We start from the raw sequence: 14,662 nt of genomic DNA, 5'->3' as shown, positions 1-14,662 counted from the left end.
CAAAATAAGTAATTTCACAGTCCTTTTGAGTATGCCTAGGCATGCATTTATTGCCCTGGCAAAAAGGACCACCTCCTCAGCAAAATCCCTTTGAGATGACCATGCCATTGCTATTTCATGGTGTGAGTATATCCATGTCTTTGGATCTATTTGTAAATTCCGCGGTGGAAGCTCCATGTAGTGTCATGTTCATGTTTATCCCAGGATTTTGGCTACTGACAAAGTGTGCATCTAATCAGACAAATGAGCATGAGAGCTAAGGGTTTCATGGGAGTCAAAGGACATAGGGAGAGTTTGGCATAGACACCTTGATCAGAATTAACAATCTTGAAAAACCGCAGAGGGAGGGGCTAGAGAGTTGGCACAGCGGATAAAACACCTGTCACATGAGCATACATATCTGAGTTCCAAACACCCACATAAAAAGCCATGTGTGTGTGGCAAGCGGCCTGAAATTCCAGGAATTGTTTGGGAGGCTAAGACAGGATCTCCAGGGCAGGCTGGCTAGCAAGTCCAGTCAAATTAGTAAGCTCCAGGTTTGGTGAGAAACCTTGCCTGAGCAAATGAAGAAGTTAGAAACTGAGGGAGACATTCAGTGCCATCCTGGAGCCTCCATGTGTTCACACAGGGCACATGCAGGTGTACCAAGAAACATGTGAATACACGGACACACACACCACACATAATTACAAACTAAGTTCACATGGGTTGGAAAAAGACACTAGATCTTTAAGGAGAAGTTTTTAGATTTGAGGGGAAATTGTCAGTCCACAGGAGTTCAAAGCCAACTTGAACAACATCAAGTACAGATTATTAAAAAAAAAAAAAAAAAGACAAAAGAAAACTCAGTTAACTGAATTTTTGTGTTGGTAAGTCAATAAGGGCTATCTTGTTCCTGGCTGAGGGCATTTACTACTAGAAGTCAGAATTGTTTTGAAATGATGTTCAAAAAATAAATTCACATAGTACAAAAGTTACCATTTTCGAGCACATGGTATCTGTTACATACATTCATATATTCCTTCAAATGGTAGTTTTCTCTTGAAAATCAGACTCCATACTCCCCTCAATAACTGCCTATATACCTGTGTATATGTGTGTACCCATACAAATACACAATTGCATACACACACGGGCGCAATTCCATGCTGGCACACATGGACACCTGTTTCAGAGAGAGAAAGAAAACCCCTGGAGAATACAGATCAATGGCAGATCACTGGCATTCCATTTATGATACCCTAGGTTCAATTCTCAGCATGAAAACTGAAAAACACAAAACAAAACCAAGGAGAGTTTGTGCTCTTGGACCCAAAGCATAATCACAGTGCTCCTGACAAAGCTGACCAAGCTTCTTAATTTCTGACGGCAAAATTACTAACAAACTTCTCAAAGAATCTGTTTGAAAATAAACTGAGTCAAGGGAAATGGAATGAACAGAGAAACACCTTGAACTTTTCTTGGAAAAATGAAACAAAAAGGCAGTAGATACCGTATTTGCCATTTGCAAAGCTGGATCCATCAAGCCCAAGATTTCTTCATTATAACTTGATTCCAGGCTGATGATGTCATCAATTACATCATCCATCTGTCAAGAAAAGAGCCACAGAAGAGAAACAGGAATAAGGAAAAAAGTACAAGGCGAACCCCAAAAGGACCTTTTTGGCCATTTCTTACATAAAGCAATAGTAACTCTTAGTTGAGTCTAAGAAGTTAACTGTTCTCTCCCTTACTAAAATCAAGATATTACTGAAACCCACTGGTATGAGTGGGTGGTGGAAGCTGCACTTAGAGATAGCATTTTAGCCATTGCTAGGCATCAGGAGCTGAGCTTGGACGCTTCCTTGGAGTGCATTATTTACTTGGACAATGCCCCTGGCAAGAAGTGGGGGCTCTAATGGCAGCTGCTATCCCTTGAGATAATGAGAAAACAATCTAAGAGTCACACTGCAAGCAGAACCAGGTTGTGATTTATCCTAAGTTTCCACCACTACACTGAACTGCTTGCCCTTTACACTAGAAAGAGGCCAGGAAACCACACTTGTGCAAAAGCCACCACTTCCCTTTTCCTTTCCCACAGCCTTCGAGGAGAAGGAAAAGATAGCAGGTTCTCAGCCCGTGTGTCCCACGGGGGCTCCCTAGCCACTGGCTAACCCTTCGAGCATTGCAGAGTGACTTGTAAAGCAAGCACCTCTTTGTACAGAGCCAGTAAGCCTGGTGCTCCCGGAGGAATGCACCACAACGAGGTTATCATTACAGCCATGGAGCTGACATTCCCACTAGATCAATTTCATTGCTGAAGTACCAAAACATCAGTTAGCATCATAAACAACAGTGATTACATGCACATTGCAGCAGTGGCAGAATCTGTGGAAACATTTCCTTGTAAACACCCTACATTTGGTGGCTGGCTGATGTGTGTGTGCCTGAACACTGCTGCAAGATACACAGTGAAATAAATCTAAGGGACAGGGGCACTCCCGTGTTCCCGTGTTCCTGTGCCCCTCTCATTAAAGAGGTGACACTCCAGCATCATGGGGCTTGGGTTCAAATTTGTTTGTCCCCTCTTCCTGGATGAAGGGCAAAGCCTCCAATCTTTAGAAGTTTCAGTGTGCCAATCTACCAAATGGGGACAGTCTACTGCCTCACTGGGGACTGATGAGATTCAAGCGAAGCCTTCCAGTTTGTTCAGAACGTCAGGAATGCGGTAAACATCTAAAGAATGTGTCTTCACAAGTGATTTATCCAAAGAATAATGTGGTCAAATCTAAATAGATGCCAGCAGACTGTGTGCTAGGTCCCATTTCTAGGCATTCCGGCTTTGTTTATTTGTAATAGATGGCTTTACTAAGTTGATGAATTGGAAAATAGGGAATTATAAACAACTTTTCTTTATACATTTTGACTTTAGTTTTACGAGAGCAAAATTAGTGTCCTTAATGTATCATTAAAATATTCTACACTCTATTATATACAGAGAAGCAAAACAAAACAAAACCCAAACCATTTTGTTGTTTATATTATTATGTTCTTTCTTATATATCCAAATAAGCACATAAATACATAAATAAATGAAATAAACGATGCCATTTATTCACTAAATAGAATTTAAATAATGATCTTCAATTGCTTGGGGGACGTGCTCATTAGCTATTATTAACTTACTACAGCTCCTTGATATATGGAGCAGGAGGTTCCATTCATAAAAGCAACAAAGACATCGACACAGCTTGGTTTCAAATATAAGTTTTAGAAGCCTGTACAATGCTATACAACGTGTGCTGGTGACTTAGGCAAATTAACTAAATCACTGTGCATTTTATTTACAACAATCTATGAATTTTATCCTCTCCTTATAACTGCAGGAATCTTAAGGGAGACACACATTTAATCTCCTTAGTTGTTACTTAGTCATTCATGAGTTACTATGAAGAAAATGGGTCAGTTCATAGCTTTTTCTATTTAAAAAATCAATGGGAGAAAAAGAGGCCCTGAAGTCATCAGGAGGTGTGATCACTCACAAATATAGATTCTCATTATAAAGTGTTACATCCGCGGCCTGCCAAGTCATTCAGTACCTGCATGCACGAAGCTCGAGAGTGCGTGTTCATACCTGGGCACTCACTCTCTGCCCTGCTCTGCTCTTCAAACTTATAGAATGCCTGCAGAAACACAAGCAAAGACAGCCCATGACTTGGGTTTGCAAACGCTTTTTCAACAACATGTTCACAGGGGGTTAGTGGCATGGCAACGAAATGAACAGAGCTTTCAGACAAGTAGATTCTGACCGAGGAGAATGATGGAGGGGGACTTGGGTCAAAGCACAGAGCAGATATGGGGGGGGGGGATAAAATGTGTTTGGTTTGGCCCGAGGAGAAGACTCAGTCCCTCCAGTGACTCAAACCAACCAAATGTTGTGTAACAGTCACTTCTGAACTCAAATAAGCATTTCAATATATAATAAAACTTTACCAAAATAAGACATGCTCTGATAATTCAGAAATTACAGGCAGTGCCCCCCCCCAGATATTTTTATGCTTCAAATTTGATGCAGAAATTAGCATGAGGGTTTGAGTCTTGTCTCCAATCCAGCCTTTACCAAAATGGATTTGCCAGGCAGTAATTCATTATGGAACTGATTGGACGTTGTAATAAGCCTTGCTTTTCCTCTTAAATCCTCATGTGCCATACTGTTCAAAGCAATCCATGCACGTTCCGTGTCTTTTCTTTCTCCAGCTCCATGAGAAATAAAGATAATATCCCAGACATCCGCAGCAAGCAGAGCCTTCTAAGCCTCCTGCCCCGTACCTTTTCTATTTTTGCTTTCGCTTTTCCACCTCCCCTTCTCCTCTCTGCATTTTCACCGCTTCGCAAATTAGAAGGCATAGAAGGGAAGAGTACGCTCATCTAAGGAAGGAGATGGGAGTGGGAAGCATCCTCACCTCCGCAGTCTGCTAGGGCAAGGCAGGTCTCTTCTGCCGTGTGCACACGTGTGCAATAAACCCCATAACCTGGCCCTAGTGACAGGAGGCTGACATGTAAATAGTCACACCAGTAAAGATGGGAAGGAGGCCAGGGACTATGACCGGGTGGACAAAAGACAGTCCATCACTAAGGGCGAGAAGAGGATCCCAGAGACAGTTAATGGGGTGTAAGAAACAGAGGAGAAGAGGAGACGTGAATTACCTCTTTTTCACAGTTGGAGTTAAGAGTGAGCATAGCCATAGGGCTGTTGGGTGCGCTGCTCCCCGGCACTGGTGGCATGGCATGGTCGCCAGGCTGGTTTGGACATGGCGAGCTCAGGACTTGGCTGGCATGTTTATTTGCTAAAGTGGTAGAAAGGTACTGCTTTACCTGGTGCCTCTGGGCTTGCTGTATGTGGTACTTGGTGGGGTTTTCCAGGTGGGTCTGCACCTGAGCATGGCCATGGAGGGAAGAGAAGATAGCAGTGTTATTCTGGAGTTTTCGACAGCTCTTCCTGTACCACACATTGTGAGAATAACCAGTCCACCAACAGAACAGATTATCAAACCCTTGTAAGGTACTGGCACTTTTGCTAAAGGATTTTATAGGACTGAAGTTGAGAGTCTGACTCACAGGCTTTAGAACTCTTGGGGTCCAAGTGATAACTATTCTGGTTGACTTACATAATAATTAACTACACATCAACCCTAGTGCCCTTCTTCTCATGGCTAATTGTATCTATGAGGTTAGAATCTCCCTCAACACACCAGAAAGGATTTAGTAAAAATCAAAATAACAATCTTGAAAATGCACAATTCAGTTTATCTTACTTTCTTTGGGAAATAGAACAGCTTTCTGTTAATATACACACACATGGACACACATACACATACACACTGACACGGACACAGACACACAAAATCCTTTACTATGAAATGGTTATAGAAGATAATTAGAAACACTGCCATTTCTGATTACAAATCAAGGAGTTATAGGTTAATTCCTTTCATACACAAGAATATAATTATTTAGGATTCTAATTATGAACAGGCTCAATGGAAAAAGCAATCCCAAATTAAGCAGTTACTTCCAAGTGCATAACACTTGCATGAATGTGTTTTTAAAGGAATGACTATGTGTGAGTGTGAGCCAACACGGTATCTGTTGTCCTTTTCATAAACATCAACAGGGAATTAGAAATGTGTTTTTAAAAATAAATAAAATCAGCGACATTCAATTTAAAGTTACTTTTCACTGACAAAGAGAATTTAATCTTATACACCCTAAACAAGATCTGGCAGAGAGAATGCAGCTAGCTGCTAGGGAAACAAACCCAAATGCTATTCCCTATGTCCAAAAGTATACTAAAGTATTTCTTAGGGCATCAGAAAATAAAGAGCAGTAAAGGAGCAGATCTGTTCTTATTGCAGACAGGGTACTAAGTGAAATAGCATTAAAGAGATGAATTAGCCCGTCTATACCTATGCCATTCAGGCTTCCAGGGTGGATAAGAAGGGAAGCTCACCTGGTAGTGGCTGTACTCTAGCATTTCCAGCATAGCAAAGTCTCAGGCGGCCCCCAGCCAAGGAGACGGGCAGACTACTTATTCTTCCTCCCTCTACTTTCTGTAATTCCGATTCCAAGAGCGACTGGCATAGAGAAGGCACCATAAACAAGGCATCCCGAGGCACCACCGGAAACATTATCACAGCAGCACAGCTTATAATAACCTAAGCTAATTAGTTATGCGTGTAAAAAAAAAAAAAAAAAAAAGCTGTTCTCTCACAAGGGACTTTTTTTTTTTTAAATTCCTACTAGTTTGGGCTTAAATATCGATATCAGTTTTCCCCCTGGCTTGACGTCATGCTTTTTTTCATAGATATAAAAGAACCTTTTTAAAGGATGAGCTATCAAAGTCAAGCTTACTGTCAGATCAAGGCCGATTCACCATTCATCTTTCGTTCCAGTAGTATTAATGGACAATGGTGTTTCTCTTTTAGCAATAGGTTATGAGCTGGATGCCCCCTTCAGAGGAGACATTGCCTAAAAGCTACTGTCACACATGAGACTTCCCTAACAGCCAAATAATGATGTGGCGTATGATAGCAGGGGGATGAACTTTAGCATGGAAGATACTCTCCACACTCTCTAGCTTGCTCAATGTACCCTGGCCTCAATGGACAGCTTATTCTGAACTAGGTAGATGGGGAGCCTGCCTCCCGACCCCAAGGCAGCAAGCAGGGCAGCTGTTCTGAGAGAGAGAGAGAGAGAGAGAGAGAGAGAGAGAGAGAGACAGAGACAGAGACAGAGACAGAGACACAGAGACAGACAGAGGGAAGAGCAGACAAACACAGGTAGAGACAGAGACAGACTCGGGTTCATTCACATAGGAAGAAAACAAACAAAAGTCACCTTTATCAGCTAACCCTCAAACTGGGAAGCATGGAGATTCCTGCTGGAAGCTGTGTTACAACCCATGCAGCAAGAAGAGAATAAATCATCATGACTCACAGTTGATGCATTTATGGCCCTTCCATCTGTCCAGTCCACTATGTACTGTTATTATATGCTAAACATGTAAATCATAGGACATCCACCATGAGCAATCAGAATAGAGAGATGATTTCTAGCTTTATAAAACAATTTATTTCCCAGGGTGAAGCAAAAGGAGAGAAGAGACAGATCTATATTTAGAAATTAGGATAAATGCTGCTTACTGTTGAAATGGGGGTGGTAGTGTTTTAAGCACAAATATTTGCAATTCATTCCCCCCTCCCCCCAAGATGCTATGGCTACTGAAGTACTTTTGGCTGGCCATCTTGAACCTGTCTGACACTGCACACGGAGGTTCACAGGCATTTTCAGTTTTGTAAAAGGGTCCAGACATGATAATGATGAGGACAATAGACAGTACCAAAATAAACATGAAATGAGGGCAGTGAGCGGAATGTGCTTATTTTCACTATTCCCCTTAAAAAGAGACACGGCTGCACATTTTAAAAATAAGCATTAATTCACTGGCCTAGCCGCTTTCTTTAATGAATCAGACTGTCATGCTTTAGTAAGGGAGGGGCTCACTCTCCACCCATCACTGGCAGAGGCCTTCACTCCACTGAAGCATCAGTTCTTTTGGATTTTCATGTAAGTTAAGATGACAGGGCTGGGGTGAAGGCTCAGGCAGTAAAGTGTCTACTGCACAAGCTTGAGGAGCCAAGTTCAATCCCCAGAAGCCACATAAGAAAGCTGGGAGCCACTTGTGATTCCAACAACACTACAGACATGAAGGCAGACAGACCCTGGGACTCACTGGCCAGCCAGGCTATCCATATCAGCTTTGGTGAGCATTCCTGCCTCAAATAAACAATGGTGGAGGGTGACTGGGAAGACAATGAGGCTGGCCTCAGGCATGAGGAAGAGAGAGCCTGAAAATGCGATGTTGCAGATAGAGCACCAGCACGTATTCCCAACCTAGACACCACACACAGGTGATATAAACAAGGGCCACAGCTGTGGATAAGGAGGCAGGGAGCAGGGAGGTCTGGGGACATTGGAAGCCACTCCTAAAAGCAGCAGCGGATTCAGGCTGCAGCTGATTGCTCTATGGGTTCACCAATCTACACAGCTTTAGTCACCCAATTTTCAAGGGTGGCTAGCCCTTCAAATTAAAAAAAAAAAAAATCAGTGTTTCTACTTTTCATGTAGCATGAGACAAAGCCAGCACACTGGGAGTGGACTGAGGGAGGCAGCAACCCCCAGGGTGTGTTTTCTGTCTCGGTGTCTGTGGACACGATCTCTTACTGGCATGCCCTGGAGGATGGGCTGGGTTCAGAGAAGTTGCTTTTCTGAGAAGTTAGTGCTCAAATCTCAGTGTTTCCTGGAAACTCCCTGGGAGGCTGTGTGTCTGATGGCATGCCGAGAAAAAGTGCCGAGGACCAAGCATCCATGTTCAGACTCTTACAATACAAATGACTAAGCAAGTCCTTAACTTCTCTGGGCCTTCCAGTCCTCATGTACCAATGTGGATGATAAGAGCATCTATAACCTGCTTTCAATGTCAGACAAAAGCCCCTCGAATATCAGAAATGGCAGTCCCCAAAACTTGCCATGGGGGCCTTGAGTTCTTCCAAATTGCTAGTTTTGTGTGAATTTTATCAGTATCCCCCAGATTATCATGAATGCGGGAAACTTGAAAAAAGACAAGATCACATACTAACATAGCAATGATGACTTCCTAAGATACCACATACTTTTATACCAGTGTGGGGAGAATAGGAGTACTAGAAAGTTTCTTAGTCTTAGTATAGAGTTAGTTTTCAATTCGTAGAAACACTTTGAGGGCCCCGGAGAGTACTGAGTCTCCTGATCACACTGTGAACCACTGATGTAGAACATGGCTACTCTCGCATCATCCTGGCTGGGTTGCTTGCCGCTCTGAACAGGTCTAACCCCTGCTCTCCTCATCCTGAGAATGATGAAGAAAGATCTACTTTGTTCTCACCTCATTCACACCATCTTTATGAGGCTCTATAGCCCTTAAAGTAAAAGCCTAAATAAACAAAGTATGGTGCAAAAAATCGAGTGCTTCCAAGCATTTGAGGTCCAGATCACAAGGCAAGTCTACAATATTCCAAACTTTTACCATAAGACAGTATTTACTGATACCATTTACATTTCATATTAGCTATCCACATGAAAATGTGGATCTCAGTTGGCTTTGTTCTGGTTGCTCTCCTGTTGTCCTATCTTCATTAAGATCATGAACCACTTGCAGAGCTGGAATGGATGCTTCCTGACTGTTGCAGGGTAGCTCTGCCCATCCCTGGTGATACTGATAGGCTATTTACCTTCAGAGGCCCATCATCACTCAGGACAAAATGGTGGGCACAGATACCACCATGCTAGCTGACTTCCTGACCCACTGCTGCGAACACATCTCATCTGAATCATCATAGCCCCTCTTTTCCTCCCACATTTGCTACTCTGAATTTGAACAGAGCCACTAAAAATTCCCATAATCCTTTCATTTATAATTGATTTTCTTTTTGCTCAAAAAGGTGACAAAATATTAGGGGTTTGTTTTTTTCTCATGGTTGGGGAGAGACTTCATTCTTGTGTCAGTTAATTATAAAGAAATATGAGAAGGATTGTCACTCCATCACTCCTTATTCATTGTACCCTGTACTATCATTCTGCTCATACTGTTTTTAGATATAAATTTATAACAGTGGCCACTGCCACCCTTCTATACCTATAGAGTAACAAGAAAGGAGGCTATGGGACTACAAAGCTAGCCTCAGTGGTTAAAAGCACTGACCTCTCTTCCAGAGGGTTCAATTCTCAGCACCCTCATGGCCCCTCACAACTTTCTCTAACTCCAGTCCCAGGAGAGCTAATGGCCTCTTCTGGCCTTCTCTGGTATTGCATGCACAAAATGCACAGACATACACACAGGTAAAAAACACTAATAAATATAAAATAAAAACAAGAGTTAAAGTTTTAAGTTACTATATTAATATTTTACTATATTTATTGCTTCAGTTGTTACATAGGAATGCTATTAAATGCCAAGATATTTTAAAATATAGAGAACAATTCTGAATTTATTCATTCACAAATGGCTGTCATGTGCCCAACAGTACATTTTATGACCTATCCTAGAGTTAGTCAATTCAAATCACATGTGTAGAAGTCACTTGAATGATTCTATAGAATAGCCTTCAAGGTTTCTACAGATACGTCTGTTGTTAGAAAGGCAGGAAGGATAAAAGGGATGTGGAAAGAGAAAGAGGCCTCCAGTCTAGATCTGGTTTATGTTTCTCGCTGGCTGAAGAAGCAGTAGAAGGCTACATATCCACGAGTACATGCACAGCACAAATTGGACTTAATGAGTTTAATAAGAAAATAAGAAGGGACACAAAGTTGGGTTGTAGGGAATGGGGTGGTGTCCTCGGGAGAAGATGGGGGTGAGTATTTTCAAATTACACTGTGAATTCCTAAAGCACTAAGAAAATAAGCAGAAGGGGAAAAGTTTCAATGGGACTGATGACATCATAGCTGCTGTGAAGACTGCCTGCAGAGAAAATGCTCCTCTTCTGAGAGAGCCTTCCAAGAGAGTTAGAACAGCTAAGAGGCACGCCTGAGGAAAAAACATACGTGACTTTTGAGTTTGGCTTTATTAGCCACGACTCTCTTATCCCTAAAGCTGAACAGCTCAGACACCACGTTAACAGTTTCATTATAGGACAAGAGCTACTTTAAGGGAAACACGTAACTCAGCTTATGTTTTAAACTCTATTTAGGAAATTGTCATTGAATCTGGTTGCAAATTAAACCCTTTGAATGGCATAATTTCAATAGCTAAAATACCATAACACAACTATTAAGATACAGAAGAACCCCACACATGTGCATTTAAATCGACAGCATGTGCTACCTCTTTGAAACCCCTTACTTTGCTTCATAGCAATGTATTCTGTAATCCATTTAGGGTGAGCATGTCAAGGTTAGTCTCACCGAGTAGAGGTCTGTGGGGGGACTCCCCAGGCTATGGCCAGCAACCAAGACAGTTTCTGAATGAATACCTAAAACAACTCATCAAGAGAGAAACCATCGAGAAACACTCAATTATCCCCTGCCATACCTAGAGAACTAAGTATGCCTAAAACATGTGTATGCTAACAAGCTTCCAACAAATGAGGATACAGTTGAGACAGGAAAACACTACATCCTGATCATAAGACTTCAATGTTTTCATCAGAACTCTGGCTTCCATCAAAAGGTTATATGTTCTCTATTCATTCAACAAATGACTGCCTTTATCCCAGCTAAGAACCAGGAAACTGAATCTTCAGAAGTTGTTCAAGAAAGGGGCCTGGAAGCCAGGCAGTGGTGGCACACACCTTTAATCCCAGCAAAGGCAGGTGGATTTCAGTGAATTCGAGGCCAGCCTGGGGTCACCACACTCAATGGGCCTTCTCTCCTCCATCATGACTTATGAGACTGTTTTGTTAGTTTCTCCTACTCCCCAACTTATCTATGAAGGCTCAAGCTTGATTTCTACCATCAACAGTCAACTCTGGTGATGCGAGGCAGTCTTGTATATGAGACCCCTATCACAAACCTCTCTGATACATGTCTATGTATTAAACAGCCCACAATTAACAAGTTCATCGAGTCAGACTGTCCATTTCAATAATGGAGAGGTTGAGACATATGAAGCCTGCTGCTGTTATTGTTACTGCTGCTGGTGGTGATAGGTAGGTGTGTGTGTGTGTGTGTGTGTGTGTGTGTGTGTGTGTGTGTGTGTGTGTGTGTGTGTTGTGCTAGGCCCTTTCCCTTGCTAGACAAACATCACTGAATTACACCCAACCCTTTTCTAGTTTTCTTAAAAACAGGATCTCAGTAGGCTGCTTGAACTCACTCCATAGCCTAGTGAGCCTTGAACTCATTCTGTAGCCTTGAACTTTGAGTCTTCCTGCCCCTGGTTTCTGAGCATCTGGGGTCACAAACAGGGATGTGCCACTAAGGCTTCATGAGAATTGCTGGTTTTTATAGGTCAAAATAGTCTTCATATTCCAAACAATTTGGTCACCTTTGATTCCTTTCTTTCCCATGTATCGCGGACACTTTCTACTGGGACTACCATGTAACTGAAACCATCTCCATATGTCATACAGATGACTAATGGCTCTTTTTCCTGCCTTGTATATATACATATTCAATGTATATCAAATTACCAGTCTCATCTGCTAAGCCAAATGGGTAGAACTTTCAAATGAAAAAGAAGATAGATTGACACTACAACATAACATTACATGTAAAATGCCCCCATGCAGTCCCCACATGATGGTGTTGCTTTGGGAAGGTGTGGAACTTTTGAGAGGCAGGGCTGCTGAAGGACATGGGTCAGCAGGGGGTGGGCCTTGAGTGTTAGAGCCAAGCCCCACTCCTTGCTGTAACTGTAGGCTCCATGGTAAGCCAGGGTGCAACAAATCTGGCTTGCACAAAGATACCTAGCTACCATGTGTTCCTCTCCATGAAATGTGAGCCCAAACCAAACTCTTTCTTCTTAAGCTGATTCAGCCAGGTATTTTGTCATAAAGATGAGAAAAGTAACTAACACACATATACACGTCTACTCAGCCACTACCCTTTTCAAGAGATGGTGCTTTTAGGTTTAAGACACCCACTGGAGCAAAAACTGGCAGGTGTGGGTGGGTCCATACCCACCCTAAGGATTACCACCAACACCTGAGAGCAAGTTTTACTGGATACACTTGCCTTCTCATTTATGAACCGTGTGTCACTGTTCGTGACAACAGAGTTAAGTAATGTTCTTTCTTTGTGTTCCACAGAAGCTAAAATACTTAACTTCTTGTCCTTTGCAAAATACTTGCTAATGAGTAATTTCTGATAACAAAACAGTTGCTCATAAATACGTAACGAGAGACATGGGTTAGATTAATAATGAGGCTGTGACCTAGTTTAGGCATGAATTTCTTCGGCACTGTGGTGGAGTCAGATAACTCTTGGCTGAAGAGGCTTATCTGTGCACTGTTAGGCGTTCAGAGGCGTTTCTGTCATTTCCATATTCCATACCAGGAGACTTACATCTTAACCCTAACCCTAGCTGACATAATAGTTATGTCTCCAGGAACTGTCAGTATCTTCCCACGGAAGACCTACAGCTGTCCCCATGAAGAACCAGGGCACAGAGATGGATCCTGTGAAGCCACTGAGGTCCATATTTATAGACCCGGGGAAGGAGAGGGTAAAGTTCTTAACCTAAATGAGAACACAATGCCAATTTCGACATGTTTTTATATTTGTGTGGGCAAAATAAAAACTGTTGACAAATCACCGAGACAGCTTTAAAGTATCAGTCCCTGGGTACTGCAATTACAGATGAGAACAGATGAGAAATATTTAATTTTGTTATTTTCTGTAGCATATAAGGCACTAATTTTACTATTTAAAAACTATTAACTCCACAAAAATGAAAGCCTAGAGATCTACTAAATAAAAAACATATTCAGAATTTTTTTTAAACTTTTGCTGAGCCAGGAAAGTGTTGTCCAGCAATGAAAACTGCCTTGTTTCCTTTTTTTCTTTCTTGAAATATTTAATCAGATTAAACTGCCTCTGTTATTTATGAAATTTCTAGTCTCACATTCAAGCATACTTTGCGTTTGTCTAATACTTGACACTTTTTTCTTTTGGTTTTGCAAAGGGCTGTGATTACGTGGTTCAATGGTGCCCTTATAATGGCCCATTGTGAAGGCCAGCCAGCCTCCCTCTCCTTACAGGAGTCACCGGGGCAGCTTCCCATGTGCCCGAACTTCTCTGTGTGCACCAGTTTAGCGTAGCCTCTGCATGGCAGACATATTTCTGTCTTAATATTTTCCCTCAAACGAGGCCATTGTTCACAGTTTATCGGGTATTAGGGCCGATTATAACCAGGCAGCAGAGCTCTGCCTCATAAGGACCAGTACTCTTAAAAAACTGGCAGGAGGCAAGTTTGTCACAGAGGAAAACATTGCCTTGGGCCTAAGTAAAAGGTCAGTCAGCAAGCACCCACCAGACATGAGAGCTGAATGCTGCTGGTTTGAAGGTCAAAGAGAAGCGACGACATAATCACACCAGCTTTGGGGTCGGTGTCATAAGACTCAGGGGTCTTGGCCTCTAAAGAACTGTACTGCTTCCAGGAAGCACTAAGACCTGCTCTGTGTGTGTGTGTGTGTGTGTGTGTGTGTGTGTGTGTGTGTGTGTTCACTCTGAAGCCCAGGCTGGCTTTCAACTTGAAATGATCCTCCTGCCTCAGCCTCTTAAAACATTATGGTCGCAGGCATACTCTACCACCCCAGGGATGACCGTATTAAAGCTCACCCAGGTGTTTGTGACAACAGGAAAAGTGGACTCAGTGTGGCCCTGCAGCAGTTACCCAGGAGTCTCTGGTGTGAAGACAGCTGGGTGTGAAATGCAGGTGGCTACAGCTTGTCTCTTGTATCAAGCCTGGTTTTAAAACACCATCTATACACATTCAAGGACTTTTGGGTGCAAATAACTCAAATATCTCACAACACTATGCTACACACTTCCCTGCTTAAGACACACAACAAAGGCCCAATTGAAAGAGCATGATAGAGAGGGGCCATTTATAGTGCTAAAATGTGAGGTTGGGTTTCACAGAGATCTGAGT

The 14,662-nt window shown here is 42.3% G+C and overlaps 1 protein-coding gene across 16 annotated transcripts in view; it reads right to left on the bottom strand.

Annotated features, from left to right (window-relative positions):
- Mitf (melanocyte inducing transcription factor) overlaps positions 1 to 14,662 on the bottom strand; it is a 211,242-nt gene that overhangs the window by 22,649 nt on the left and 173,931 nt on the right. For 11 of the 16 annotated variants that reach the window (XM_051203496.1, XM_051203493.1, XM_051203495.1 and 8 more), the window contains exons 3-5: positions 4,687 to 4,914; positions 3,579 to 3,662; positions 1,493 to 1,588 (exon numbers count right to left, since the gene is read on the bottom strand). In XM_051203496.1, coding sequence (XP_051059453.1) covers positions 1,493 to 1,588; positions 3,579 to 3,662; positions 4,687 to 4,914 — 408 coding nt within the window. Of the gene's footprint in view, positions 1 to 1,492; positions 1,589 to 3,578; positions 3,663 to 4,686; positions 4,915 to 5,989; positions 6,131 to 14,662 lie in introns of those variants that run through there. The other 5 variants (XM_051203504.1, XM_051203505.1, XM_051203502.1 and 2 more) reach the window with 2 other exon arrangements.

Source organism: Phodopus roborovskii, unplaced genomic scaffold, assembly GCF_943737965.1.
Source record: "Phodopus roborovskii unplaced genomic scaffold, PHOROB, whole genome shotgun sequence".
Taxonomy (NCBI): Eukaryota; Metazoa; Chordata; class Mammalia; order Rodentia; family Cricetidae; genus Phodopus; species Phodopus roborovskii.
This window is presented reverse-complemented; position numbering and strand designations above follow the sequence as displayed.